General features: G+C 43.1%; 1 protein-coding gene across 3 annotated transcripts in view; it reads left to right on the plus strand.

The window, feature by feature from the left end:
- Positions 1-26,460, plus strand: part of slc12a5a (solute carrier family 12 member 5a) — a 144,180-nt gene that overhangs the window by 90,976 nt on the left and 26,744 nt on the right. For all 3 annotated transcript variants that reach the window (XM_053867472.1, XM_053867473.1, XM_053867474.1), the window contains exons 2-3: positions 14,063-14,163; positions 14,866-15,003. In XM_053867472.1, the coding sequence (XP_053723447.1) occupies positions 14,063-14,163; positions 14,866-15,003 (239 nt within the window). The remainder of the gene's footprint in view (positions 1-14,062; positions 14,164-14,865; positions 15,004-26,460) is intronic.

Below are 26,460 nucleotides of genomic sequence, written 5' to 3' on the forward strand. Positions count from 1 at the left end.
TCAAGTATTTGGTATTGAACTTCAGTAGTATAAATATCTGCTGCTATATGCTGCTGATATACCAAAAATACCAACAGGCCCTGCCAATAGTTGACATGTGACGGGCTACAGGTCATGCTTTATACAAGTAGCGTTGAATTCATTTGTCATCCAGGATTCTGTCACAGTTCAGCAGTTGCTCTGAACCGGGGTTATGATTAATTCATCCGCTGCAGTTTTAGGAGCATTCACTCACATGTATGCTCTTAGTTTGCCAAGTTTATTTATCCCCCTCTGCCGGAGACCCCCACCAGGCCGGCTTCTCTTGACTTTTGGAGCCGATGATGAGTGAATCTTGCAGTTATTTTTGGCCTCGTTGCGTAACAAGTGTCTCTCTGTCTATTCTAATGAAGTGGCAGGATGCTGCTCAGTTGTCAGGACAGTCAACATTAAACATTCAAGAGAGCAGGGAAGTGTTTTGTTAAACAGACATGTTCATTTTGAGGGGAAAAAATACTGTGATACGGAAGACAGTCATCTTGACTCCTTACTTCTTTATGGATTATTTTCTGTTAAACCTGACGCCATTTGACAGAGCAAGAAATAATTCAATGTGATAGCTTGATACTGCTAACCACTGCCACCTAGCTCTGAGATCAAATCCCTATACATGTTGTATATGTGGTAGGATTTTGAAGTGTATGGAGGAATATTGACAGACTCCACATAGTAGACATGATTTTTTTTTTTTGTTTCACAGTTTTCTTCTAGTCACTAGAAATACTGGAAAAACACTGAAGCAGCCCTACGTCCACCTAGTATCTCATTTTACACCTTTATAAAAAAAACATCCGTAAAATAACTTCAACTGGCTCATGAACTGTGTCGGCCCACAGCAAAAAGTTAATACCCTGACCGTGAATGGAACGCAGGCCGTGGGGGTGAGTGATATTAGCACTGCTGCAATATCACTACATAGCTTTGTTTCTTGGGAGCTGAAATCTTGTCCTCCCAACCACGGTTCTCTGTTGTGAATGGTCAGGCAGAAACCTCTGCCGACAGCTGCTGTCAAACGGGAGCGTCTCACTGCTCTTTTAAACACCATATAAACGCCACACCACGTTAAAATCTCTCGCAGCCAAAGCCGCACTTCCTTGTCAGTCCAAATGAGCTGACGTGAACCGTCCATTCCGCGCGCCTGATTTGGTGGACCGGAAAACATTGACGTCACCAGTCAGTCCAAACACAAACTAAACTTAAAACCATGAGCAAGGGAGTCAACCGCAGCGCGAATGATCGTGTCGGTCTCCAAAATCAGTGGAGTCAGTTCGCCAGTTTAATACTGGTTAGCTGAATGAGTTCTGTCTCTCACTCTTTCACTTCCACATCTGCCTGTGATGACAGACGCATCGCTCCATATCAGAGATCATTTCACCTACGGGCGATGCAAAGCAGACATGTCTCGGTGAGGGCTTGGTCTAATAAGGAGGTGGGTGGGTTCAGAATTGCACTGAAGGCAGGAAAATTCCACGGTGATGTGACAGTTTGCTTTGCTCTCATAATCTCTGATTTGCTAAGATTTCAGAAGGGGGAGAACTTTATCAAGATATAACTTTAAAACTGAGTATCTTCCTGATGAGAGACTTAACTTTTGAAACAAATGTGTGAGTCAGGAGTCAAGTTGTTCTTCAAGTCAAGCTTGAAGGAATCTACAAAACCATCCTGGATGCAGGCTCGTGAATATGTACTCCCCTGACCTCTTACTTATTATAAGCGTTTTATAGAATTTTCATTTCAATGCAACCAGAATTGGAGTGAGAGTGAGAACTGGAGTGATTTTGCTAAGTCAGATAAACATAGAAAAAAAAATTCCTCGGTGGAAGCAATTACCTTGGGATCACAATGTGGTGGCCGTGGGCATGGTCACGGACATACTGAGACAGTTCAAAAGACATTTCAAGTGCTGTCCTTTCAACTCCATCACTTCTTCTAGACTCCTTCTCCGGAGGCCAAACTCAATGCTTCTCCCTGCAATGCCAATCCCAGGTGATCTGCCACTGAGTTCTGCTCATTCATGGCTCTCTTTTGTCACTCACATCTCCTGAATTATTACAGGAAACTGTACACGGACCACCCTTGCTGCATCTAGTCCAGCTACGTCCGCCTCACCGCTGCACAGTTTTATGTGTGTTGTTTTTGTTGTGCCAACAGCGGGTGGCCCTGATGGACGGAACAGTAGACAAGCAAACACTTGAGGAGTCATTGATTCTTATATCCAGAGGAATCGACAGGAATATGTTTTTCTGCAGCGACTCACCAAACTCCTCTGGAGGTTTCATTTGTGGAACTATTGGTTCTGAGTTGACCTGCCAGTTTTCAAGCCAGTTTTTTTCACCTCCTGCATCAACACATATGGTATGGTATACATATAGTATTCTTCTACTACTTTAACATAGCAGATCAGGCTTAGACTCCTCTCTGCAATCCCACTGCATGACTATACCCTTAAAGCAGTGAGGTGTGGAGCTAGGATTGTGGCCACGCTTCCCGCCTTCCTTGGGTTCGTAGTTTCACTTTTAACTGACCGATATATCTACTTTTTCAAATGTATTACAAATCTGCTCTGCCAACTACAGCTTTGCATAATAAAGTCTGTTATGAATAAAAAAAAAAAAGAGAAATACTGTGAAAAAGTCAGCAACCTTAACTGACTGTCATCCACTCCATATTTATATCCTCGGCCCACCTGTCGATCTTGTTTGCGGCCTGTCAAAGTGATGATATGAAGACTTCTCGGGTCAGGAAAAAAAGGGAAGATGCTGAGAGAGGAGAGAAGGACGTGCCCTGCCTCCCCTGTTGTCTTCTGCACTCTCCGACGAGATTGCTTTTGCTCTCTCACTCTGTCAGACGTCAGAATGAAGAGAGTTCCGGGTTGGCAGCAGGGTCATTCGGTAGAGAAGACATTCCCGGGTGTTAATTTGCTCTCCTTCCACACCTCCAGCTTTCAGTGAGAGGATTGGTCCATCGGAGGCAGGGATCTCAAACAGCATCTCCCTGTTGTGTACCAGTCTGACAATTGAATCAGTAACTTGCACAGTCCTCCCCTGGCATCTTCACACTTCTTCACATAGATCAGTGTGTTGCTGGCTTCTGATTCTCTGATACCTTTTCTGAATCAAAGTCAAATGTCATGAAATAACTATTGACATTTAGCTTGTGCTTGGCAAATCTACAACAATATGCAAATCACGTTTATCATTTATTGTTTGGGATGTTTTTTGAGCAGCACTTTTGTTTCTACATATAGAGAGCTTCTGAAGGAAAGCTATGATGTTGGGTCCCATAGTGGCCTATAGTGTATTTGAACAGAGATATATTGTTATATAGGTCTGTTGGTGGACTATTGGAGTGCAAACCCAAACCATGACATACCTGGAGAGAGATTTATTGACTCTATCATGGATAGCAATATCCTCTTTGAGAAAATCAGTTTTCTTGTCAGCACAAAATCTACTCTCTTCAATAGTTCTGACTCTGTTCTCTGAATCTGTGCATGTTGTCGTCGTTTGTAACTTGGTTGAATTTAAGTTTTAAAATTAAATCTCTGTGATGCTAAACTTCAACACGTTCTTCCGTGGTTTAGGTTTTTATCTTTCATCCGAAGGTGATTCAGTTTGACAACACACAAACACCAACCACTGAAATTTCCTTTAAACATTATATATTAAATCAATAGGAAGAGAGAACCTGACTGCATTGACTCAGGCCTAAAATCTGAACCCGCAACATGGGACGATGCTCCTCAAGGTTTTGCTCTTGAAATTCATTCTTCTGAGACCCTTTGAGGCTGGGCGTCTGTCGTCCATCGTCCAGTCCTCGTGACCTTTCGCTCTCTTTGTGCTGTCCTCCCAGAGCTAGTGGTGGTCTCCCTACATAGCAGGAGGTTGAAACACCTATACATAGGTCATCACTGTATAGGCATAGTAATACCACTGTAAGGCTTAAATGAATGATCATTTTCTTCCTGATAAGGAGCCCAAATGTGCTTCTTTTGTCTGATTGCCTCCGTCTACCTCAGATCTTTAAAAAATTGCTGGTTTGGGACACTTTTGCTCCAGAACCAATTACCACACTGGTGTATAATCCTCCCCGACTTGACTTCTCTTCCCACTGAATCCTTTTCCCCTTCCCGCTGCTTTTCCTCGCTCACCTCCACAGACACCGTCCCTCCCTTTTTTCATCTCTTCCCTTCATCCCTCCAGCCCTGTTCGGCTCTGTGGCTCACCAATTAGGGCGAGCTGGAGTTGCTCCCACAGGCGGGCCTCCATGCATGCAGGAGCTACACAGCTGACATGACACAGGGTCTTCTCCTGAGTCCAGCCCACTTCCTGAGGGAGGCTGATAGCCAGGCTCCATTGGGGCTCGATGTTGCTGCTATTTACGACTAGCTGTTCACAGCGGTGCTCGAACCAGGCGGCCAGCAGCCTGCCTGATACTTTTCTTGTCAAGTTAACATGCTGAAAGCATCGTGGACCGACGCTGAAGCCATGTCGAGTTTAGCCTTACAGAGCGTGAAACAGAGCGAGTGGCGCGCACGTCCTCACAAATCTTCAGTGTATCTTCTTGAAAATATTCAAGGCCACAATTCTATTATCCAAAATGAGTTTTCATAAGCAGCGGGGACGGCCTATTTGCCCGCTGGAACTCCATTTGCTGTTATCTGATGATTAGGAACTCAACGTTTTTTACGAGAGCGCCGACATGTTTTCCTATCTGTTTTCATGTCAATGGAGAGCAAATTCCCATTTTACAGAGACGAGAACAAGTTCATGTCAAAGCTGGAATCTACATTGCGAGTTTATGTGGAATACATAGGCTGATGGACTAACCCTCCCCCATAGATGCTGACACAACATCACTGTCAAATGAAATTAAAACCTTAAAACCTTCCTGCTTCTGACGGTGCACCACGAGCCTTTAAAGCAGCAACATCTCTGCCATATGTATGAAAGAGGTGTCATGTTTCCTGCTCTTTTATAACATAACAGGAAATATTTTGCTGCTGACCTTATGAAGACCTTGAAGTAGGATCATCTAGTCTTGGAGAGAAGACTATATTCTGTAGTGTGTGGAGCTGCTGAAGTACTGTATGACGGCCAGACCTGCCGTTAATCCTGGTTGGATGACACGATAATAGTCATCACGGACGCTGTCAATGTTGACTGTCATCTTCTTAACTCAATGTAGCACAGGCATGATGTGCTACATTGTCATCAAGTCATCATGCTCCACAGCAAGTTTTTCAGCATTGAGAACACTGTACTGTAGGCCTTAAATATTTGGATGCTCCTCCACTTCTCAAAAATGTCGGTATGTGCTGGGCGAACATTAATGTTTTTATTTTTATCATGTCATTATTTTATTTTATTTATTAACAGCACTTTATTTCGAAGCACTTTCCTAGTTGGTGGGACCCCCACTGACCATGGCAATAAAGTCTATTCTGATAATTTATACTTTTTTGCATAAGTAGACCTTGGTTGTTTTGCCTGCACCAGCGCTTTTATGAGGATATCTTCCTTTCTCAGGAATAAATCAACCACCAAACTTCCTTTTGAAGATTTTCCACGGAGAAACTGAGGTGTACGACCGGTTAGGAATCATACTTGTCCTTGACATGTTGTTCGGCGTGCTGGGTAAATGCTCAACCACTGCTTGCATGAAGTTTTTTAAATGATTTTTATTTGAAGTTGAATTTCTTATGTTAGTTTTTATGTTTTGCTTTTACATTGATGGTACGAACAACACAATAGAGCGTGAAAATAAATTAGATGACAGGGGATTTGGGTCACATGCCGTTTGATCGAGGACTGCTAATGGCCCTTGACTCAGACTTTAAACACTGAAGTAAAGAAGACTGGTTAAACCTCTGTTATTGAAGTTTAATTGAGATGTATATCTAGACTTTTTAGTCAGTGAAAATGCAATTAACAGCGGTTCTTGAATGTAGCCATCAGCACAACCATGCTTGCTCATCATATTTGGTGACTCGATCTTGTCGTGAGTCAAGCACATGATCACATAAGGTACTATTTATACCATGTGACATGACATTATATATCTCACATGATAGATAATGTAGTGAAGCTGCTATTGGAGTCAGAAAAAGCCACAGGAAGGAAAATATTTGATTTGCTTGAAAGCCCAATGTGTCATCTGCGTCACGCTGAGACGAAAAAGTCCACTTGACAATTGTGAGTGTGTTGGGAGCGGGATTGTGACGGGGATGTGGTTGCACTGCCCCTGAAAAGCTATTTGAGCATCATCATCTGCCTCTCCATTGTGCAGAACATTCCTCCTCTAACTGAATTCACACTGTTGTGTGGGTGAGATATGAATCTGCAGTCACATGGAATACCTGACGTCTGAAGAGGGGAGCTCATGGTGGGATTTCGCTGCAGCCATTGAGGCAAAATTAATCCTGATGCGCACAGCTAGAGGCGCAGCAACAAGGAGAAATTGGAACCAAACCTGCGCATCCATCATTAGAGGCGGAAGCCTTGTCAACATGCTAAAAGCTGCTGTAGCTCACATGTACATGCACTGGCTCGCTCCCTCAGCTCTCAGCCAATAAAACACGACGCGGTTCAGGAGCCAATCCGGAGTCTCCATTGTTACTGGAGATGTGAGGGAAAGGCGCCGTATCAAAGCCAGGCGAGGCTGCATTGAAATTCTGCACCAGAGACGGGCCACAGGTTTGTGTCCTGTTGTTCTTTCCTCTGATTTAAACACACTCGTGTTCCCACTGCCAAACACGGAAGCGCGTCTTTAAATAATAAAAAGATAGCGTCTTATGTCTGGTTACACAAGGCTGTCTCTAATTTGGTGCTGCCGCAGCTGAGAAGACAGAAGACACCGAGCAGATATCTATTTCTGCAGGAGCGTGGGCAGATGTGGGCATGTTAACTTATGCTCCTGCTATTTTCTCATCTGTACATCATGTTGATGCTCTCAACTGAATCATGCAGCACATGACAAAAACACTTTGTAAATCCCTTTCTCCGTGAACACTTGTATTGTTGATGCTGAAACAAGCAGAAAGGAAAAGACCATTTTAAAGTAAATCAACAAATAAAGCCGCATGCTTTTAGCTTGACAGAAAGTCATTTAAGCTCTTTTTTTTCTTTGTGTTGTTTGACAAGCTTCAGTAAGTGGCTGTTTGTATTTGTTATATATTTTTCCCCAACATTTTTTTATTGAGAAAAATGGAGTATCAGCGTTTCTGTGGTCTCCAGTATAAACTGTGTCGAACTGCCATATTTTAATGCAAAGTAGGATGTGCTTCCATTGACAATGAAATACGATCAGTGATGTACTAGCACCAAACTTCACAAATTTATCATGGAACATATCATATCTTATTCTAGTTTATCCTCCCTGTCATGCATAAAAGCAAGCTGAGCTGGAGTACGTATGGTCAGAAATAAAATGCTATATTTAAATGACAAAAATGTAACTGAGCCAACGTTATTTCCTGTAAAACATAGATTCATCAGAGTCATGATCACATCTTAACTGGCCACAATAAATGCATTTTGTGCAGAGATTTTCAGCGATGTCCTCCAAGTCACCCTCCCAAAGCTGGGGATTATAATTAGCCAGTAAAGAGCACACAAATCATTTGCATTGCCGTCTTTGCGCTCATAAAACATTCAAACCAGTCAGCAACATTCACATTTTATTTTTAGCATTCCGAGAGAACTTTATAGGGGTCGAATATTTTGGTGGATTCCGGCAAACCTAGGAATCTGCGGACAATAATTCAAGTGAACTGCGAGAGGAAGGTAAATAAAGAGGTGCTATTGTTTACTCCATGTGTGTCCCTCCAGAGCTCGGGGACGATGCTGTGGAGGGCAACGCTGTTCTTTGCTTGATTTACGAGCAGATAGTTGTAAGTAAGTAAACACACTAGGCTGACTTTATTATCTAAAAGATTTAACAGGAACATCAATAAATGAACTGAACTTTTGACTGTCACAATTGTATTTTCAAGTCTCCTTCATTTATTTCCCAATGGATATTATTTAAAAAAATAATAATAATAAAATAAAATACAACTGCAAGCACAGTTTAGAGCATGAAATTTACATTTCACATAATTTGTCAAGCAGTCATTAAAAAAACTGTCTCCAAACCAGCATTCTGAAAACTGACTTTAAAGCTGCATTTCTATTAGTCTCGCTTGCATTATTTACTGCTTATTCCTTTCACAATTTACAGTTAATTTAGAGTTGTCATTAAATTTGTTTTAGATTGTGGGCAGAAACCAGAGAGCAAACAAAAGGAAACATACAAACTACACAGATTCACTGAAATTGGAATCGAACTTTTATTTAAAGTCACTATATTTACCAACATTTACAAATTCTTTTCTCTTGTGGTTCTCTTCTGAGTTCACTCTCTGAATTGAAGTAGCAACAATATTTGCTCCAATACGTCTGGAAGTTGACTTAAAATGTTGAAAAATCATTGGATTTTATTGTTATTCTCCCAACACTCTTACTGTTTGTACCAAAACCACTTATTCTGTTAATGCTGTCAGAGATTTATAGTTGTGCAACAAATCTATCTTGTTCTCACAACCGAGGATGTTCTGAGCTCTTTAATCCACTTTGTACCTTAAAGCCTGAACACAAAGGTCAAATGAGCGCCTTTCTTTTAGTTTCGTCTTCCAGATTGATGTGATGGATTGATGTGTCCGGCTGTGCGTCGCTAATACACCCATTCGACTGGAATTTAAAGTGACCTTAATCCCCCACCTGACTCCACCCATCTGATCAGAGCGCGAGGGAATGAGAGACGAGAGAATTACTGAGTGAACTTCTGACCCGCTGGGTTTTGGTCAATGCACCACGAAACAGGAAGGCAGCCAAAAAAATCCAACTTTGCTATTTTTCTATTGCTCTTTCTTCTTATTTTATCCCTCGCTCAGTCAGGATTAGTCACTAATGTACGGCCTGGTAAACATGAATATTGGGATAAAGGAAGGAGGTGTGTTGCAGGTGGTTGCTCTGTGGCTTTGGGGGTTTAAGACCAGATGTGGTAACTGTCACCAGCTGATGGTGATAGAGAAGGGATATTAATGTGATTCTGACTATTGAACTGTTGCAGTGCATTGTGGGACTTTATTGTTCTGCTTCTAAAAAACAAATAACAACACCTAAATAAATCCTAAAATAGTGAAAGCCAGCTGTTCGATGCTATCCAGCTAGCCAGATAAATTTAGCTTGGCTCATTCTTCCTCATGATGTAGTGAAGTGGTGTGATTTCTTTGTACGGTGCGAGACAGTCTAGTGGCAGTCGCTCATCGGATCCTTCAGCGTGAGCTCATCTAGTGTGAAATGATGTAGTCGACTCGTCCGGCGTAAGTCAGGAGAGGACGGTTAACTGGGAGAGAGAAGCAATAAAGTCTGTGACTCACAGGTACTAAAAGAAAAACAACCCATATTTTTATTTGTTTTATTTTGCTGGGACAATTGAATCGCCTTTTCTCCATTTCACACTCCCAAACAAACACACTTTGCGTCCTTGTCAGATGATCAATTCCTCTTTTCCTATTAGAGTTTAAAGAACACACAGTCTTGTTGATGGGATTTCATGACTGCTACTTCATATAAAATGGCTGAAATCCAGCCGCGCCTGCCCCCAGTGAGATTAATTGGTCTCACTAGCGCGTCTGCCGCTGAACAACACTGTAATTGGGGTGTCAGCCAACTGTAACACACACACGCACACACACACACACCTTTACGTTAAATCAACAGGAGCTCCCCAAGCAGCTGCGTTGAGTCAGATTTCTAATATGTTGCTTTATTTTTTCTGGTGAGTCTGATCTTGGGGGATGCAGAGTGGAGGTGGGAAAGTGAACAAAAGAGTGTAAAAGAAACAGAGAGGACAACGCGTGGGACAAGTGGGACTTGCTGGAAAGTGGCTGCTGAGGTTGTGTACTTCACACCCAGGAATCACTTGAGGCCATGCCAAAGTTCACAGTGGAGGCATCAAACGTGAGGCACGCGGGCCTCATCCATCCATGATGGAGTCATAGGTCATCACCATTTTAAATGTCTATTGTTCATGACCCTGTGGTGGAACCTTGTCACAATTAAGTTTGAAGCGTGATACCAATTGCCCCACAATGTACTGCAACTGTTGAAGCTCTTGATAGTCCAAATTAGTGCTGTTACTTTAACAAGTTAATTACAATCAATTACAACAATAAAACACGTTAAAATATTTAAGCCTTTCATTGTTTTAATTGTTTTAATTTTATTTAATTTAATTGAACAGTTTGCTCTCCAGACAACAGGGAACCTAGTTGTTGATCCCACTGATGCACAAGACACATGGCAGCTAGGATGAGAACAACAACAACAAACATGGAGGAATCCCTGAACAAAAGCAAACAAAAGCTTCTGTTTGCTTTTGTTCAGGGATGTTTTTCACTACACAATTGCCAGGGTTTCCACTACTCTGAATGCACTTGAAGTTCTTATAAAACTGAAATTCTGATACAAATATTTTCAAGACATTAAAAGAGCTTCAAAACTGTAATAATACATATATTACATAGATTACTCGTAATGGGGCGAGTAGAGGGAAATGAAATAATCAGTGACAGATTTACATGCTCACAAATCATCATTGTTTCTGTTTTTTCTTCTATAATAAGATGTCCTTTCACCATTTTCAAATTAATTTGGATATAGTTCTTAAAGCTGCTGATATATCATGACTCAGTCAGTTTCCCTCCAACATGAAGAGGATCTAGAAGTGTCAGCTGTTCAGTCTGCAATACTGGAAAATAGAAGATAAAACAAAGGTGCGCCCAATAATCTCATCATGATAATTTAGATTAAAAATGTGGTCAACCATCCGGAGCCAGTCACTATTTTGGAGACAGTCATGTGCTCGACAAATCTCTGGATCCTGACCAAAGATAGTGAGAGGCTTTGATAGTGAGCCCCATTGTTGCACAGATCTAATCAGATAAGCAGTCTTTTTATAAGCGGCTTGCAGGACAAAGCAATCATTTGGTCGTAGTTCTAAAAATTGGAGTTTCCACCATTGGTTTTATGATGGAGGTTTTATCATTAAGCCTTCGGATGAAATTGGCTGAAATGACTGATGAAATGAAGGACTTTCCGTCATTCCTTAAATGTATATGTCTTTGTTTGGTATTGGTTTAATCTATTCTTGAGAGGACCGACTCTCGGAAAAACACCTGCCTGTGAGGACATTGGCTATGATGGCATCATTCGCCTGGTCTAAAGAGGTTAAGCCTAAATTTAAGGTTCAAAACGAATAGTAATAAAATAACTAGGTTATTATAATTGAATTTGACTTTGATCAAGAGTCTTGGCTAAGCTTATCCATTTGTTTTGGATGGTTAGGTTTAGGGTGAGAGGCTGGGGAAAGCAATATGGCACTGAGAAACCTCACAATGTCGTAATAAAGATAGCAATACGAACGTGTGTGTGTGTGTGTGTGTGTTTGTGAGAGTTCTGAAGATGAAGGACTTTTTTAAGAGTGTTTTTGCTTTGATCGGTCGAGAAGCACCCGTTGACTAATTGGCCACCGTATGCGGAGAGAAAATGCAAATTGACATCCAAGTGTTTGATCAAAGCTTCCCATTTAGTTGATATAGTCACTTTTACAGTTGATGTTTCCTGCTGTCGGATTTATGCTTATATTATTTATTCATTTATGTTGAAGTTCCGGTTATGTTTCTTTTTTTTGTTTATCATGACTTCCACTATATTTTTAATACAATTGAATGTTTTTTAACAACATGAGGAGAAAAAAATGGATAATTTTATTTTCATTATTATAAATGCTGGGTCAAAAAGAATCATTTTCTTAAAAAACCTTTACTGTTTTATCACTGATCTAATGCCAATATTTGTTTAAAGGAATATGTTAACATTATTTTTATTTTTCTTACTAAGCCCACAGTGACTGTGATACAAGGATACGTTTAGATTTATAAGCGTTCTAATCCAAACTCAAGCCCACCTGAAAGACCTGGTCCCAGGGTGCAGTGTCATCTGCCACAGTGTCATCCAATGTGCACTCCTTATTAAACACAGGGCTCTTTTTCTGTTTGTCTCATCAAAACTAGAGTCATATTTTTCTTTTATGGCGCCATGTATTGAAACGTTGATGGGTGGACAGCCTCTGCATTCCATCTATTCTCCAGTGTCGTGTTAGAGTTATTTGTTTTCCGTCACTCTACAGTCTCATCACTCATCTCACCTCTCATACACTGCCTCATTTTCTCCCTTTTTTTTCCTGCATTAGCTCTCCCTCTTCCTGCCCTAAATTTCTCCCCGGCTGCTGTCTCTTGGTGCTGGCTGTTACCCGTTAGATGCCACGTCATGGCACATGGCTGCGCCCTCCTGACTATAAATAACTTGTGGTCTCGCGGTGCCCGGTCCAAGACCAAGAGCCATAGGGAGCGCAATCTGCTGTCTCCCTGAAGGGACGCTCGGAGGAGAAGGGCGCAGCAAAGGGCTTACACTGATCCGCCTTCTTCACGGAGGCCGTCATTAGACCCGGTGAACACAGTGATTCCCAATTTAATCATCTGTTTTTTCTGCAGCAGAACAACGGCGGAGAGGAGGGAGAGATGTTTAGATTCTAATCAGAGAGAGCGGCACTGACAGTGAGCTCGCAGTGCTCCATAATTATCCTACAACTCATCTGTGCCACTCAGTCTAGCTCTGGAGTTTGCTCTTCTAAACAGGTTTTCAGGCAGAACTTGCATTTGCTGATTTGATTTGAACACAGTGTTGGTGATGACATCTTAAATATGCTTTACAAAACTAGAGACAATGCTCTTCAGAAGCACTTCGTTTTCCTTTGAAAGTGTAGTTTGGGTGACATTAGCTTCAACAGTAGTCCGAAATTCATTTTTAGATCTTTTTTTTTATTATATATTTGAAAGTAAATATAGATACAGAGTGAGAACAAGACTAGTAACTGCTAAAATTTCTTCCATGGACTTATTGAGATAGATCATGATCTGACTCATATATACATCTAACCTCTATTTTAGGAAAATCATTGTTACAGTTGGTGAAATGAATCAATCCAATATTTGTGGATAAATAACCTAGGTGGTCTCAGTAAGCCAGTGCTTCTCAATTGGAAAGAAGTAAACGTTTCGCACCCCCCAACTCTCCACCGCCTCTGTAAATAGTATCATTTGTCTGTAAAATTATTGTAAGTACACCTCTGCATAGCATTGTATCCTTGTAAACATTCAAGAAAAGAAAAGAGAAAGAACATTGTCAACTTCCAACAAAGAATAACTTTATTAACATTGTTTTTGTCTGTAACAGGAAAGACTTAAAGTGCATCAATTTGCCTGAAATTTAAAAAGAATATCGTGAGTGGGTGTGCAATTACACTTTATTCTAGTACGGCAAAAAAGTATGTTCCCCGAGGTCACATGCACCTCCCCCTGTCATAGCTCCACGCCCCACTATCTGAGCAAACTGCAGTAAGACACACTTCTGCTCTCCACTCTCTATAGCTGCGACTTAACCTTGAGAAACATGGTTGACTGACCAAGTCAGATGTCGTTGGTCAACATCTAGAATCAATGATCTGCTTCTGATCATCTTGCGCAAATCAATCGCTCCTTTCATCCATGGATCCTGTGCAGTTGTGAGTAGATGTTGTGACAGTCGACCGGGATGTTCTTCCTAAGGAATATATATGGAGGCTGCAGCCGTGCACATATTGACATTGATCAGCCCATTAGCTTGAGTTGCCCCTCCGAGTGGGTCCCACTGCGAGCGCGTTGTGGAGATGACAGGCCGGCTGTGCATTTCTAGCAAGCGACCTGTCTTTGCTGAAACGTTGTTGCAGCTGAAAAGGACGTGACTGTACCTGCCCAACAATTGTGTCTGCGCTGAAGCAGGAGAGTCTGAGGCGCCACATGCTGCCTGTTGTCCGTATACATGGTGCCAGAGGTCAGTCTTCCCCCCGTCCTAAAGGTTTCCTCTTGTTTCCCTTGCAGCGGAGAGCAACCCAAAGGAGAGCAGCCCCTTCATCAACAGCAGCGATGCCGCCGCCGAGAAGAGCCAGCAGTATGACGGCAAGAACATGGCCTTGTTTGAGGTAAAGCGTCGGCCCGAACTGTGCTACCACCATTAATAATGGCCAACACTGCATAAAGGTTACAGTACTCACATCCAACACAAAACAAAACAACTGGTACCGACCAGGAGATCAGAACTTTGGATTTCACGTTTCCCCTTTTTAATGAACTGATTTCTTTGTGGCCTTTATTCAAGTTCTGCTACATGCTGCATGTATTCGGCCTGTAAAACCCTGCCAGTTATATTGATTGCCATCATAGTTTAACACATTTACTTTTGCAACAGAAGTGTTTCTCTCACGCTGACATGGTCTGACTGCACACCGTACCTTTGTCTGGCAAAAGTGCGGAACTGACGTTGTCCATCAGAGTCAGTCAGGCATCCAGCCGAGCATCTCCTCCAGCGTTTATCTCTAGCATGTAGCTGTCAAAAATGTCATGTTGTGTGTCGCTCAGTGTGGCTCACACTTGCAAGTCTTTCTCTCTATAGCAAATGGAATGGTATTTATTCACTCATTAGAAGACATCTTTTAGGATCATTTCAACTGGTCGTAGTGGCTTTACTCAATAATTGATTGAGATAATGTTGATCTACCACTATGTATTTTTACATGATCAGTTTGGTTCACAAGTTCTCAAGGAAAGATTCATTGTGAACCAGCATCAAAATGCAACGGTATAAATGAGCGCATTTTTACTTCTGACCCTCTGTGTCTGTGCAGGAGGAGATGGACACCAGCCCCATGGTGTCGTCTCTCCTCAGCAGCCTGGCCAACTATTCCAACCTGCCCCAGGGCAGCAAGGAGCACGAGGAGGCAGAGAACAACGAGGCCGAGTCCTCACGCAAGAAGCCTGTCAAGGTATGCAAATTTACATGGGAACTTAGGTTTGCATTATATTAACACTGCAACTCGAGACACTACGGGAATCAGAGTTCTGTCTGGAAGGACTTCAGTGTGCGGTCTTGCACTGTGGCGGGCAAAAGTGGACAACTTCAAGTGGACAATCTCAATTGCTATAAATGGTTGTATATTTCAAATACTGGAAAGTCTTATATGGCTTCTGGAGATACACAACTGTGTATCTTTTGTTAAAAAAAGTTGTGTGATAAACAGCAATTATTTGATCTTATTCCAGCCATGAACTGAATGGTTGTGGGTGTGAAAGTTGAACTGCCTTGTCCTTTCTGTGGCCAACATGTCAAGGTACTAAACAAGTTTGAGGACTCATGGCTCAATGACCCCTGAGGAAACAATAATTTCATCCAGATTTTAAAGGCTGAATGAGGGGACTTTCAGACAACAGCTCAGTAACCACATGGTTAAAGGTCTAACCTCTCTGCCGCTCAACTATGAACCTCAAATCTGAGCTTACTTTCCTTCTTTTCACAACGGCTCTCTCCATCATACAAGTGGCGACCAGAGTACAGACATATTTGTCACTTATTGATTTTGGTCTGTTTTTCCCCAGTGCAACCATATACATTATGATAGCAGCAGGGCTTCTGAGAGATGTCTCTGTTTCAGTGGAGGATTCATTCCTTACCTCACAGACTGCAGGTTTTCAGTGATGTAATCGTTCATTCGTGGAGCTGTGAAAAAACACCTTGTCTAGGAAGTCCTCAGTCAGCACTGACAAGTAGGCAGAGTCTGTTCTCAAGGTGAGAAATGGTGAGGTGATGTCAGGCGATAATGGGCCTGACTGCCTCGTACAGCAGGAAGTGAGGCGAATGATTTCAAAACTGGAACAGCAAGAAGAATATCGCTGGACCTGAGGATTCTTGATTTCTCTCGTGGAATCCTACGCTATTGCCAGTGACTAAAGTCAACAATGAAACTATCATACAATACACACATGTCACACCACTGTGGGAAATCTTCAACTCATAGTACAATTTCCTTTGGCCACTATACAAAGTGAGGGCAGAGAAGAAAGAGAGTTTTATTTAGTGTGGAATAAAGAAAAATGAAATGGGATTTGGACTGAATAAATGTACATCTCAGTCGCCCTGATTTATGTTAGTAAACAGGGATTATTATCCGAGCTGGAGCCTTCTCCCTCCCAGAGACTCGCTGCCCATGTCGACACAGCTTGTCTGGAATTCACAGATCATTCCCGTGTCTGCCATCCAAATCCTTAGATCTGGATCCGATTTGAAATGCCACTCACTCATGATCCCCCCTCCTCACAGCTGAAATTTACTTCAAAAGATTAGTTTTTACGTCCTTCCACGTTTGATGGACAGATAGGCGGCTCCGTTATTAATCTAGCGCGGATTTATGTGGAGCAGCGAGATGTGATTTGGTAAAGCCAGGGAAAAAGGTCACGATGATGATGCAAATAACAAGCCGCATCACAGCGATGTGGTTCTCGTTTTTGCAGAGACGTGTGAACTTTTTTTCATCCACAAATAGACTCCAGACTCTGATCATTTGCTGGGAAACATTGCTCTGTCACTTGGCTCCAGAGCTGACAGGCTGACAGTGTTTGTACCACCTTTGACACCGGCTGTCCGTCGCTGCCCAATCCCCCCAAAAATGCCTTCTGCAAACATATTTGTTCAGATTTTTCCTCATGCCTCTTTTCTGTTTGCTCACATTTGTCCTGCCGGAAGCATGTTTACCCACGGGCATACAGAAGAGTAAAAATATTTAGGTAAATTACCATTATTTTTATAGTCCAAATGAATGCTACATATCTAAATACAGTGGTACCTCGATTCTCGACCACAATCTGCGATTTGTTGGAAATCTGAATCGATTTTTCCCATTACAATTCATGGAAAAAGAAATAATGCGTTCCAAGCCTTAAAATAGTCTTTTGTTGGAGCGAATGTAGAGTGTCTGCTGCAGGTGCACTGTTCCTCTATGTGTGTGGCCGCTGCATGTGGGAGGGGTTGCCGAGTGAGTGACGTCTCTCCAGAAGTGAAGAGGTGCCCGGTGCGTGTCCAGCTCCGAATGTGCGCTTCTGTGCAGTTTGGCTGTGACAAAGTCATAAACCAAGTAACGCTCTGTCCCAGACTCGCCTCATCCCTGTCCCAGCTCCAGCCCACAACAGGACATCAAACCTCGGAGCCTCGGAGGTGTCGAGGAGCACCTCCCCTGTGACAGAGGCTACGTTATACACAATAACAAAGCGCGTAGAGGGTCAGCTAATTGGTCCGCGCACGCTTTTTTCGGGGCCATTCGAGTTCAGGATTTTCGTTCAAAATCCGAAGCAATAAAATCTTGAAATTTTTGTTCGAACTCCGATTTGTTCAAAGTCCGAGACGTTCGAAAACCGAGGTACCACTGTATGTCCATTAAACAAAAAAAAATATAAAAAGTGGGAATTGGGATTGAGAATGATTCTGTTACCGTATCACAGCTATTTTAGGTGAGAGTTGCTCACCAATTAACCACTGCATGTTTTTGAACTGTGGGAAGAAACTTGAGTGCCTAGAAGAAAACCAAGCAGCCAGGAAGTACGAGACCATTGAGAAATTTTTGCTATCGTCACAAGTGAAACCTTTTTCATGTTTTTTTTTTCCCCTCGGGTCACTGTTCTTCAAAAAACAAAACCAATGCTTAATTATTTTCTTGTGTGCAAAGAAGGGCAGAAATATGTATAGAATTATCTCATTCCACTCTCTTGAGAAACATCTGTGATGGTACTGAAACGTGATACGATGGTACAAAACATACCTGTCTCCATCATGTCTGGGTGTAAGTCTTATTTTGAAATTCCTACAAACACCAAAAAAAAAAGAAAAAAGTTTCATGTTCTTTTTATGTAGTGTCTCCCCATGTTCTGCACAGTGGCTTGGGTTGACTCCACCCCTACTGCCCACTCACAACTGCAGGAAATGGTTGAAAAAACTCTTTGCCTTTTTATACAAATTCAGTGGTGAAAATACAGGCAGGCTGTACAGACGTGTGTGTGTGTGTGTGTGTGATATTGTTGCCCTTATCTTAGCCTTGGAAACAGTTACAGTTGTGCAAAGTTGATTCATTCAGCAGACAACTCAAGGCTACCACTAGATGGCAAAAACAGGTTTAGCGAAATGCCATGGGGGATAACATTATTGCACGCTAACCTTCTCACAGTGCGATCTCAGGCTCACAAGCGTGAGCATACATTCCTCTCATGTTTGTCTTTTACACAAAATTTCATTAATGGCAGAAAAAACACCAGGGAGGTGAATATGCCTCGTGTTGATAATGCGCTACAGCGTCAACCTCACTTCAATCTCATAACAGCTCCAGCCAGCAGCAGGAAACCTCAGGCATTACAAGTGAAATCTCTGCAAAAATCTGCAATAACCATGTGAGACACATCTTCCAGCTTGTAGGTTGTCTGCTCTACAATTTCCATCTTGTTTCCATAGCAACGTCTTTAAAATAGCCGGCGAGCGTCTAAATTTGGCGCCTGCTAATAAATAGTTGTTGTCTTGCTCTACATTAGCCTCGGAGACAGCTTGTTTTTAGTCATTCCAGTGGCTCTGTGACAGGACGGTGTGTCATACACAGCTGTCAAAACATGTCACTGTCAGTCGCCGATACCTCCATGAGCCCGGTTCTCGCAGTCATCCTTGACGTATGGGACCAGGGGTTAACGCATGGGAACAGGTCTAATCTCCATAACTCCCATACCATAATTAGCATTCATGCTACGCGCGCCGGTTGCTTCTGCAATCACAAGCCCGTTGCTCGGCCAATCTCTCCATCACCATGAGAGGCTTTTCATTAGGACGCCCGTGGCATTTTATCGCACGTACACACACACACACACACACACACAGCAGCCTCCCTCTCTCGCGCCTTCTCGCCTCCACCTCTGCTGCCGCCTTTGCTCTGTGCGCCCCTCCACCTCTCCAGCTCGCTCTCCATCTTGTCCTCATTGCTCCCCCGCGTGTGGGTGAGCTGTGGAAGACCGGAGCTTCGCTTCGTCACAACGTAAAAACAACCGTAGATTTAAGTGCGCTATCAAAACATGATAGTGGAGTTTTGATGTTCTCCATTTGCTCTTGTGTCCTCCCAAAAAAAAAGAGTTTGTTCAATATATACAGCCGTTGCCTGCTCGACTCATGATCTACGGGACGTGGATCAAGCTGAAGCCTGTGAAGGAAGTTGGTGAATGACTCGGCAGTGTGTTGCCACTTGAAAATCCATTTGTAAGAAGTAGAAATGGTGAGTCTGTGATGTCGTCTCTGAGGTAGCCAGCGGTAATTACTCATGCATTAGCCAAAAGGAGCAAACCTCTGCGAGCAAACCCTTTCTCTTGATGGGAAGGCAGAATTCCATCTCCTCTCCATCCATCCCTTTTATAGCCCAATGTCCCCCACATGAACGTTGTTTCCTTGCTCTTATGAGCCTGCTCTAAGCGCTGCACTCAGCCTCGCCCCCTCGCCCCATCCCTCCCTCCCCGCACCCCCCCACCCTCTTATTAGACTGCAACATGGGATCAGTATTCCCATCAGCAGCCCCGCGAAAGACGCTTCTTGATTAATGTCAATTCCCCTTATATATTACAGCCGCGCTCACAGCCGAGCTAAACGGAAATTTCACAGCTCATATATTGTCCACATATTGACATACGCTTGGCTTTCACTTTCCCTTCGAGGCCTGCCGCCTCATGTTCGCGGCTGTTGATGGGTGGGTTGATTATAATTTATCTTTTGCACATTAGCTCCTGTTATGCCTCAAAAATGACTAGGTGACATTCGGAGCAGGACGGGGAAGGGTCAGTGGTTTGATGCCCACTTGAGGACAATCTTGGTGCGAAGTCAATAAGTCTTCTTCTTTCTCTTTCGGCTTCTCCCTTCAGGGGTGGCCACAGCGGATCATCTTCCTCCATCTCACCCTGTCCTCTGCTTCCTCTTCTCTCAAACCTACAAACCTCATGTCCTCCTTCACCACCTCCATAATTCTCCTCTTTCCTCTCCACCTTCTGCCTGGCAGTTCCAACCTCAACATCTTCCTGCCAATGTACTGGCTCTCTCTCCTCTGTACATGTCCAAACCATCTCCATCTAGCCTCTCTGACTGTCTCCTAAACACCTGACATGTGCTGTCCCTCTGATCTATTGCTTCCTGATCCTATCCATCCTGCTCACTCCCATAGAGGTACAAGTAGAAAATACTATTGTATAAGTATAGTGACAAATATGACTTTATATTAAGAGTTATTTTAGAGAAAAATCGAGCTGTTTAATCAAAAATAGATATCGACTGAAGATGTTTATTGAATTAGGTGATGACATTATACATTTATGTAAATCACATACTAGATATTTTTATATAACCTGCTGTCCAAACTGTTACAGAACGGTAGTGATTGGCTGATGAGGTTTTATGAAAAAGTATGGTCATTTCAAAGGCCCCTAGATGGCACTCTCTCTTTAATAATCTCAGCTATTGACCAACTATTTCTTCGAAACCTCACATCATTTTTAAACCATGAGCTGTACTGACTGAAAGCAAGAATTACGAGACTGTTTCATGAAACATCATCGCATCACTGGAACAAAAACCTGCGCCACCCCCTAACCCTAACCCTAACCCTTCAAGGACCGGTTTGGACACAGCTGCTCTAGATTATTTATTAACACTGGTCGATGCAGCTCATCTCTCAATATCCAACCAGCCCTTTGTGCTCGCTTCCAGTCACTTGCTCCAGGGTTCACCGGCATGTGAGAACTTTAGAAGCTGTTGAAGTCTAGAATATTCTAGTGCACATGTTTTTACCATTTTGAGGTGGCAAGCTTGGAGAACCTCGGAGGATGTCAAGCTTCTCCTGTCTGCGTTTCCCAGCTGACATGTGAATCACTCTGCGAGATGTTGACCGCCCCGTGACATGTTCAAGCTCGGTCTGTCTGAGTGGCCTCTCCTTCTACTGTCCGTTTAATAATTCAGGTGCCTGAGCAGAAACACATTTGCCCTATCAAGCGTTGGGCAAGTGGAGCGTGGTGATGGTGCTGCAGCTTCTTGCTCACCCGTGAAACTTCACACCTCGATCAAGCTGCTTCCACTGTGCTCGCATCACCTCTTAGCTCATTCAGAACAAACGCATTTGAATATCATAAAAAGGAACAATTTAAAGAAAACACGTTTTGCTCCACTTTCACTTCATATTGTTTTACACTCAGTTGGTTAGACACTTATTTCCACGATTCACAAGAGACAACTTAATTCTTGAACGTGTCACTGAGAAGCAGCTTCAGGTCTTCATCTCTCCTCGTGGGCAATCATAAGTAGGAAGTGCTGCTGGTCCTTCACATTCATTGGAGGGACCTTGTTCAAGTATATAAAGATGTTTATCCTCATTTTAATCTTAATCTCACAGTGCTGTAAGTGGCGTTATGGATTTTTATAAACTCACTTTTGTACAGTAACACCTTCAAGATGTGATTCCAAAGATGAAGCAGTTTTGTCAGCCGAAGCAGGTTGCCAGGGTGCTGCACTGCCTGAGGACCTGAATCCCCCTCGCTCCATACCTCCCTCATGCTCCTCTGAACTCCTTCCCTTTCATTTGCTTTCCCCTGCAGCTAACCGAGATTGTGAAGTTTCACCTTCTCTCTTCAGTCATTTCTTCTCCATCACATGTGTAGAGGAGGAAAATTACTACCTGTGCTGGTCTCAGCACTTCGGTAGATACCCATAGGTAGATGGAAATGAAACGGTGGCATTGAAAGTGAGCAGGGGGAAAAAAAGGTAATTACCGAATCCAGTCTGTGCCTGATGATTTGCTGTGCAGAATCAACATTTTTCAAGGTTGGGTGGGAAGAAAATGGAAATGAAGGAAGGAATTTGGGTTTAAACTGCATGGTCACACAGAGATGTCCTTCTCAGAGAGCTTGTGGCGGTGTTATGCAATCTTATCACTGCTCTTCTTAAGATTGTTTGGTTCATGGCTGTAACACCAGCTTTTGTAATCCAACGTCAAGCCACACATGAGATGGATGAGCTCTATTTTGGACCAGGAAGCAAGGCATTACAAAGCCAGTCAGCAAGGAAGGGCTTAGGAATCGCAGTGAACAGCAAGATGAGGACCTGTTTGTTGGTAGACCCTGCCAGCAACAACATGCCCGATGGAATGAATGGGACTTCCTACGCTTCCTACAAGATAAGGCGGTGGCCTTAGGAGGCTCAATGGCAATTCATTCTTCTTAAAAGCTTCTCTGGTCTCATCCTAAGTTACCAAACTCACCTCTTAGTCTAGCGATGGATTGGGACCTTGATCTCACCCTAGAACCGGGTCTGTGGGAGTGACCAATTAGTGGTAGGAGAGCACATGCAAGGAGAGTATTGGTGGCTGGTGATGGGAAAAAATAGAAAAGTGGGCGTATTCAACCGTGAACACAAAGCGCTGCTGTCCAACTTTTCGGACTTAAGTGTGGGACGGAAGGTCCAGGCTGGTGAGGCGGCGAATGCTGAGTGGCAGTGCATCAGGGCGCAGTGAGTCTGAAGTAAACAAATGTATCGAATGATCCTGTTGTGCATCAACAACACCTGAGCCATCCGCTCGACAGAGGGGCTGAGTACACCTCCCGTGGGGCTCAGTGGGCAGCTGTTACTTCCAAGTTCAGTGGTGCCATGCTGAGCTACCTGTAGCTGTGCTGCCATCAGGGTTCTCTTTGCTCTCAGTGCTCGAATCCCTGGGGAAATCATCACACTGTTGGCTCTGTTCCCACATGCACATGCACTCCGGCGTCATTGCTGTTGTGTGTTTGTCAGAGCAGATGTAGGACTGGACTGCCATCGCCAAATGAACAAATGAAACTGCTATCGCAAGAAAATAGAAAAGTGCCCCTTCAAAGAGCTTCTAGCTTTGTCCCTTGAGACATTCACCGACTGAAAGACCCAACACTGGAGCAAGTACTTGGCAGCTGCGGCCAAAAGAAATTGCCATCTTTTTTTTTTTTTTTTTTGTAATCTGTGACCGTGAGAGAGTCCAGCCTGAGGTAAGCATCTAAAGCAGTTTGGGAAGAGATTTTGAGAACTACAAAGACAGAGGCTTAAATGGAAGATGTGAGAGGAGTTGCGCCTAACACTGGCTCTTGCTTACAATCAACACGGGAAGGTGGTGGACTTCCATTTTCTATAATCTAGGATCTTCCTAGCAGAGCACTATCGTGGCTAGCTAGGAATAAGTTTGCCAACATTAAATTGAATATTAGATATTAAAACAACAGATGATTTTAAAAACATGTCAGGCACAGCACATGTCAGTTGCTTAGGAGACAAAGTCAGAGAGGCTAGATTGAGATGGTTTGGACATGAACAGAGGAGAGAGGTTGGAACTGCCAGGCAGAAGGTGGAGAGGAAGGCCAAAGAGGAGATTGATGGAGGTGGTGAAGGAGGACATGAGGGTTGTAGGTTTGAGAGAAGAGGAAGCAGAGGACAGGGTGAGATGGAGGAAGATGATCCACTGTGGCCCCTGGAGGGAGAAGCTGGAAGGAAAAGAAGAAGAAGAAGAAGATAATGATTTAAAAAAACAAACTTGTTGGTTACATGTACTGTTAACGGATAACATAGCCAACAGTGTTCTGCCGTTCCTTCTTTCCTTTTGGTCAAATTTAAAGTGAACAACCTTTGTTCTGAACCCCTGCGTTGCTTAATCTGGCTTATAATGCATCACTGCAGTGGCAGACTATAGCCCACGCTTGTATAGAAAGCTTACATCCAAGGCCAGCCGCATTACTCAAATCTGTCAGAGGACAAATAATAAGCTGTGGATTACATTTGCTCTCTTTTTTGGACATATTTTCCTCTCAATTCTTTTGCTCTAATTCATCTTGTGTTTATGACCAGGTCATCTCTTGTTTGCCTGTGATTACCTCTGCTTTGTGCTGCCGTAGCGATTCGGACCTGAGAGGAGAGTGCTGATGGCAGGAGAACTCTAACACCTGACCGACAGTTTATATTACACACCAGGTCCCTCATGGGCCGACCGGCGGAAACTCACTCCTTTTAATTACAGAGTTACTGTTGAGTGGAGGATCATATAATGAAAAAGTTGGAGGGGAATATTGAAGCTGAAACCTCCACCCAAGAGACGGTATAGAGCTGTTAAGAAAAAAGCAGGAACGCAATTGTCAATGTTGCAATAACTCAGTGAACTTTATGGTCTGATTCCATTGAGAAATTTTAAAACCGTATGTTCTCATAAACAGTCCAGTATCCGTACATGTAAATCATTGATAAACCTACATTGCAAACCCATTTTTCACCACAGAATTGAAGCAATGAAGGGTAGGATCCTGGTGTGGTGCAGCCACCAAACCCTGGAGTTCATTTGCCCATCAATTTCTCTCCCACCCAAATTCATGAACTTGGTTTCTTGGGCCAAAGAGTAAGAGCATAAAACCTGTTTTTCTCATGCCGTGACCAGTGAGACTGAGGTAGAAGCCGAAGCTTTCTGCCAGAGACTTAGACAGACGCCTACTTGGAATTCCCTGGTGGCCTCGCGCCCCAACAATATACCTGCCTTTGAAATTGTAGGATATAATCTGATCCGACTCACCAGGAGCCACAACCTGCTGCTGTTCATCACAGGACAACAGGTTCTGCAGAGTGATAATCTTGCTAATTGCATTTCAGAGTGTGAGCCGCAACTGTTGTTTATCTGCAGTAAATGAGAAGATAATTCAATTTCGCCAACCTGTGTGGACTAGCTGTGATGCCTCTCTGCATAATTAACGCCGGGAAGTGCATCTCTTCAAACACATCAGAAATGGCATCAGACACAATTTGATTCCTTTCATCTTAGTCACATCCTGGTCTGAATAATCCAGTCAGAACGTTGCCTTGCTTTTCTTCCCAAAATTCTCCATCCCTCAATAATATTCTACTCTTCTGCTGGAATGTTGCGGAGGCCATTGTTTCGGGCCTCACAGTTCGTTGTTGTGCTGTTTCCACACCCTCACCCTCCGCTAAGAGCCCAAAGATGCCCAAGCGTTATTACCATCACTGGACACCTGTCTGCCTGAGGCCTTCTCCCACCATGAGAGGTGTGTGTGAAACACGTCACCTGGGGAATTCATAAGCTTTTTTTCTAATGCAGCATTACTTATTTCGACGTCAAAGCAATAAGGGCTGTTCGAGGGCAAGACACTGTTGATTCGGGTTTTCAAATCAACACAAGACTTCTTGTGCATGAAGTAGATGTGACAAGTCTTGCCAGGGTTGGGACTGAGGCAAGACACTCCTCCTTTGGCGCCAAGACAAGACAAATGTTGCTATGTTGCTGAGAAAAGTCTTGTTTGGAGAATAATGACAAAGTAATGACCAGAGGTTTTTATATTTGAGGCCATGATAAACTTGAACACGACAAGCCCATGAGAAAAATATCTATTTCCCAGTCCAGCTTTATCCTGGTGCCTCACCTAATGAGCAGCAGAGGTTTCTTTCTAAGGGCATCATGATGAGAAAACTAATTTTGGCTGCTTGTACCTGTCATTTTGTCGGTCACTACCTGCAGTAGATTAGCTTTAGGGCATTGAACCGTATTAGCATTCAACACAAGGATCCCATATTCATATCCCATATTTTGAACTCCACGAAAACTGAGGTTATGATCTTGTGACGGGGCTTGAATGCACCTTTTATAAGGTTCATAAAGTGCAATTTCTCGATTAGTGGCAGGTCGGTGCTCACTGCCTCCCTGTAATGACCACTAGCCAGCCTTCACTTCCTCTGTTTGTCAGCACGGCAGCCAAATAAAGCGGCAGGATGATTTGTGTTATCAGTGATAATGGAGTGACAGCAAAGGTCTCACTTGGAAAAATGGGTCACGGCGGCATATCGCCATAATTGCCCTTCGTTTGTCAAGTTGTCCTTGAGCAGTGAATGAATATTATTATTATTCCGCTGTGGACAGGGTCATCTGATGTGCCCTTCAGATGCAAGATGTATTTTGTTGCAGATGAGCAGTAATGTTCGCTGTAGGGGGAGAATTATAGCACGCAAATATATGAGCTGGGTACACAATGTAAACACAGCTTAGTAGACTATACCATGTTCAGTCAGCTAAACTTGTTTAGTGCCAAGCTTGATGCCTTACGTCGAAGACCTAACAAGTAGAGACCAAGACTAGAGTTAAGTGAATACCAGCTGAGCTTTCTTGATACCTTGCTCCTTGTGCGACTTCCAAAAATACCTCTCATAATACCATCATCTATGACACCACAGTTGGAGAAATAGTATCCACTTATGCACTAAAGGGCACTGGATCGCCTCAATTCTGTACAAACAACAACAGACTCTTTTACAGCACATTTAACAAAAAAAGTAAACCTCTATTTAAAATGATCTGTCCAAAATGTTTACATATGTCCAC

Source organism: Synchiropus splendidus, chromosome 6 (genome assembly GCF_027744825.2).
Source record: "Synchiropus splendidus isolate RoL2022-P1 chromosome 6, RoL_Sspl_1.0, whole genome shotgun sequence".
NCBI classification, from domain to species: domain Eukaryota; kingdom Metazoa; phylum Chordata; class Actinopteri; order Syngnathiformes; family Callionymidae; genus Synchiropus; species Synchiropus splendidus.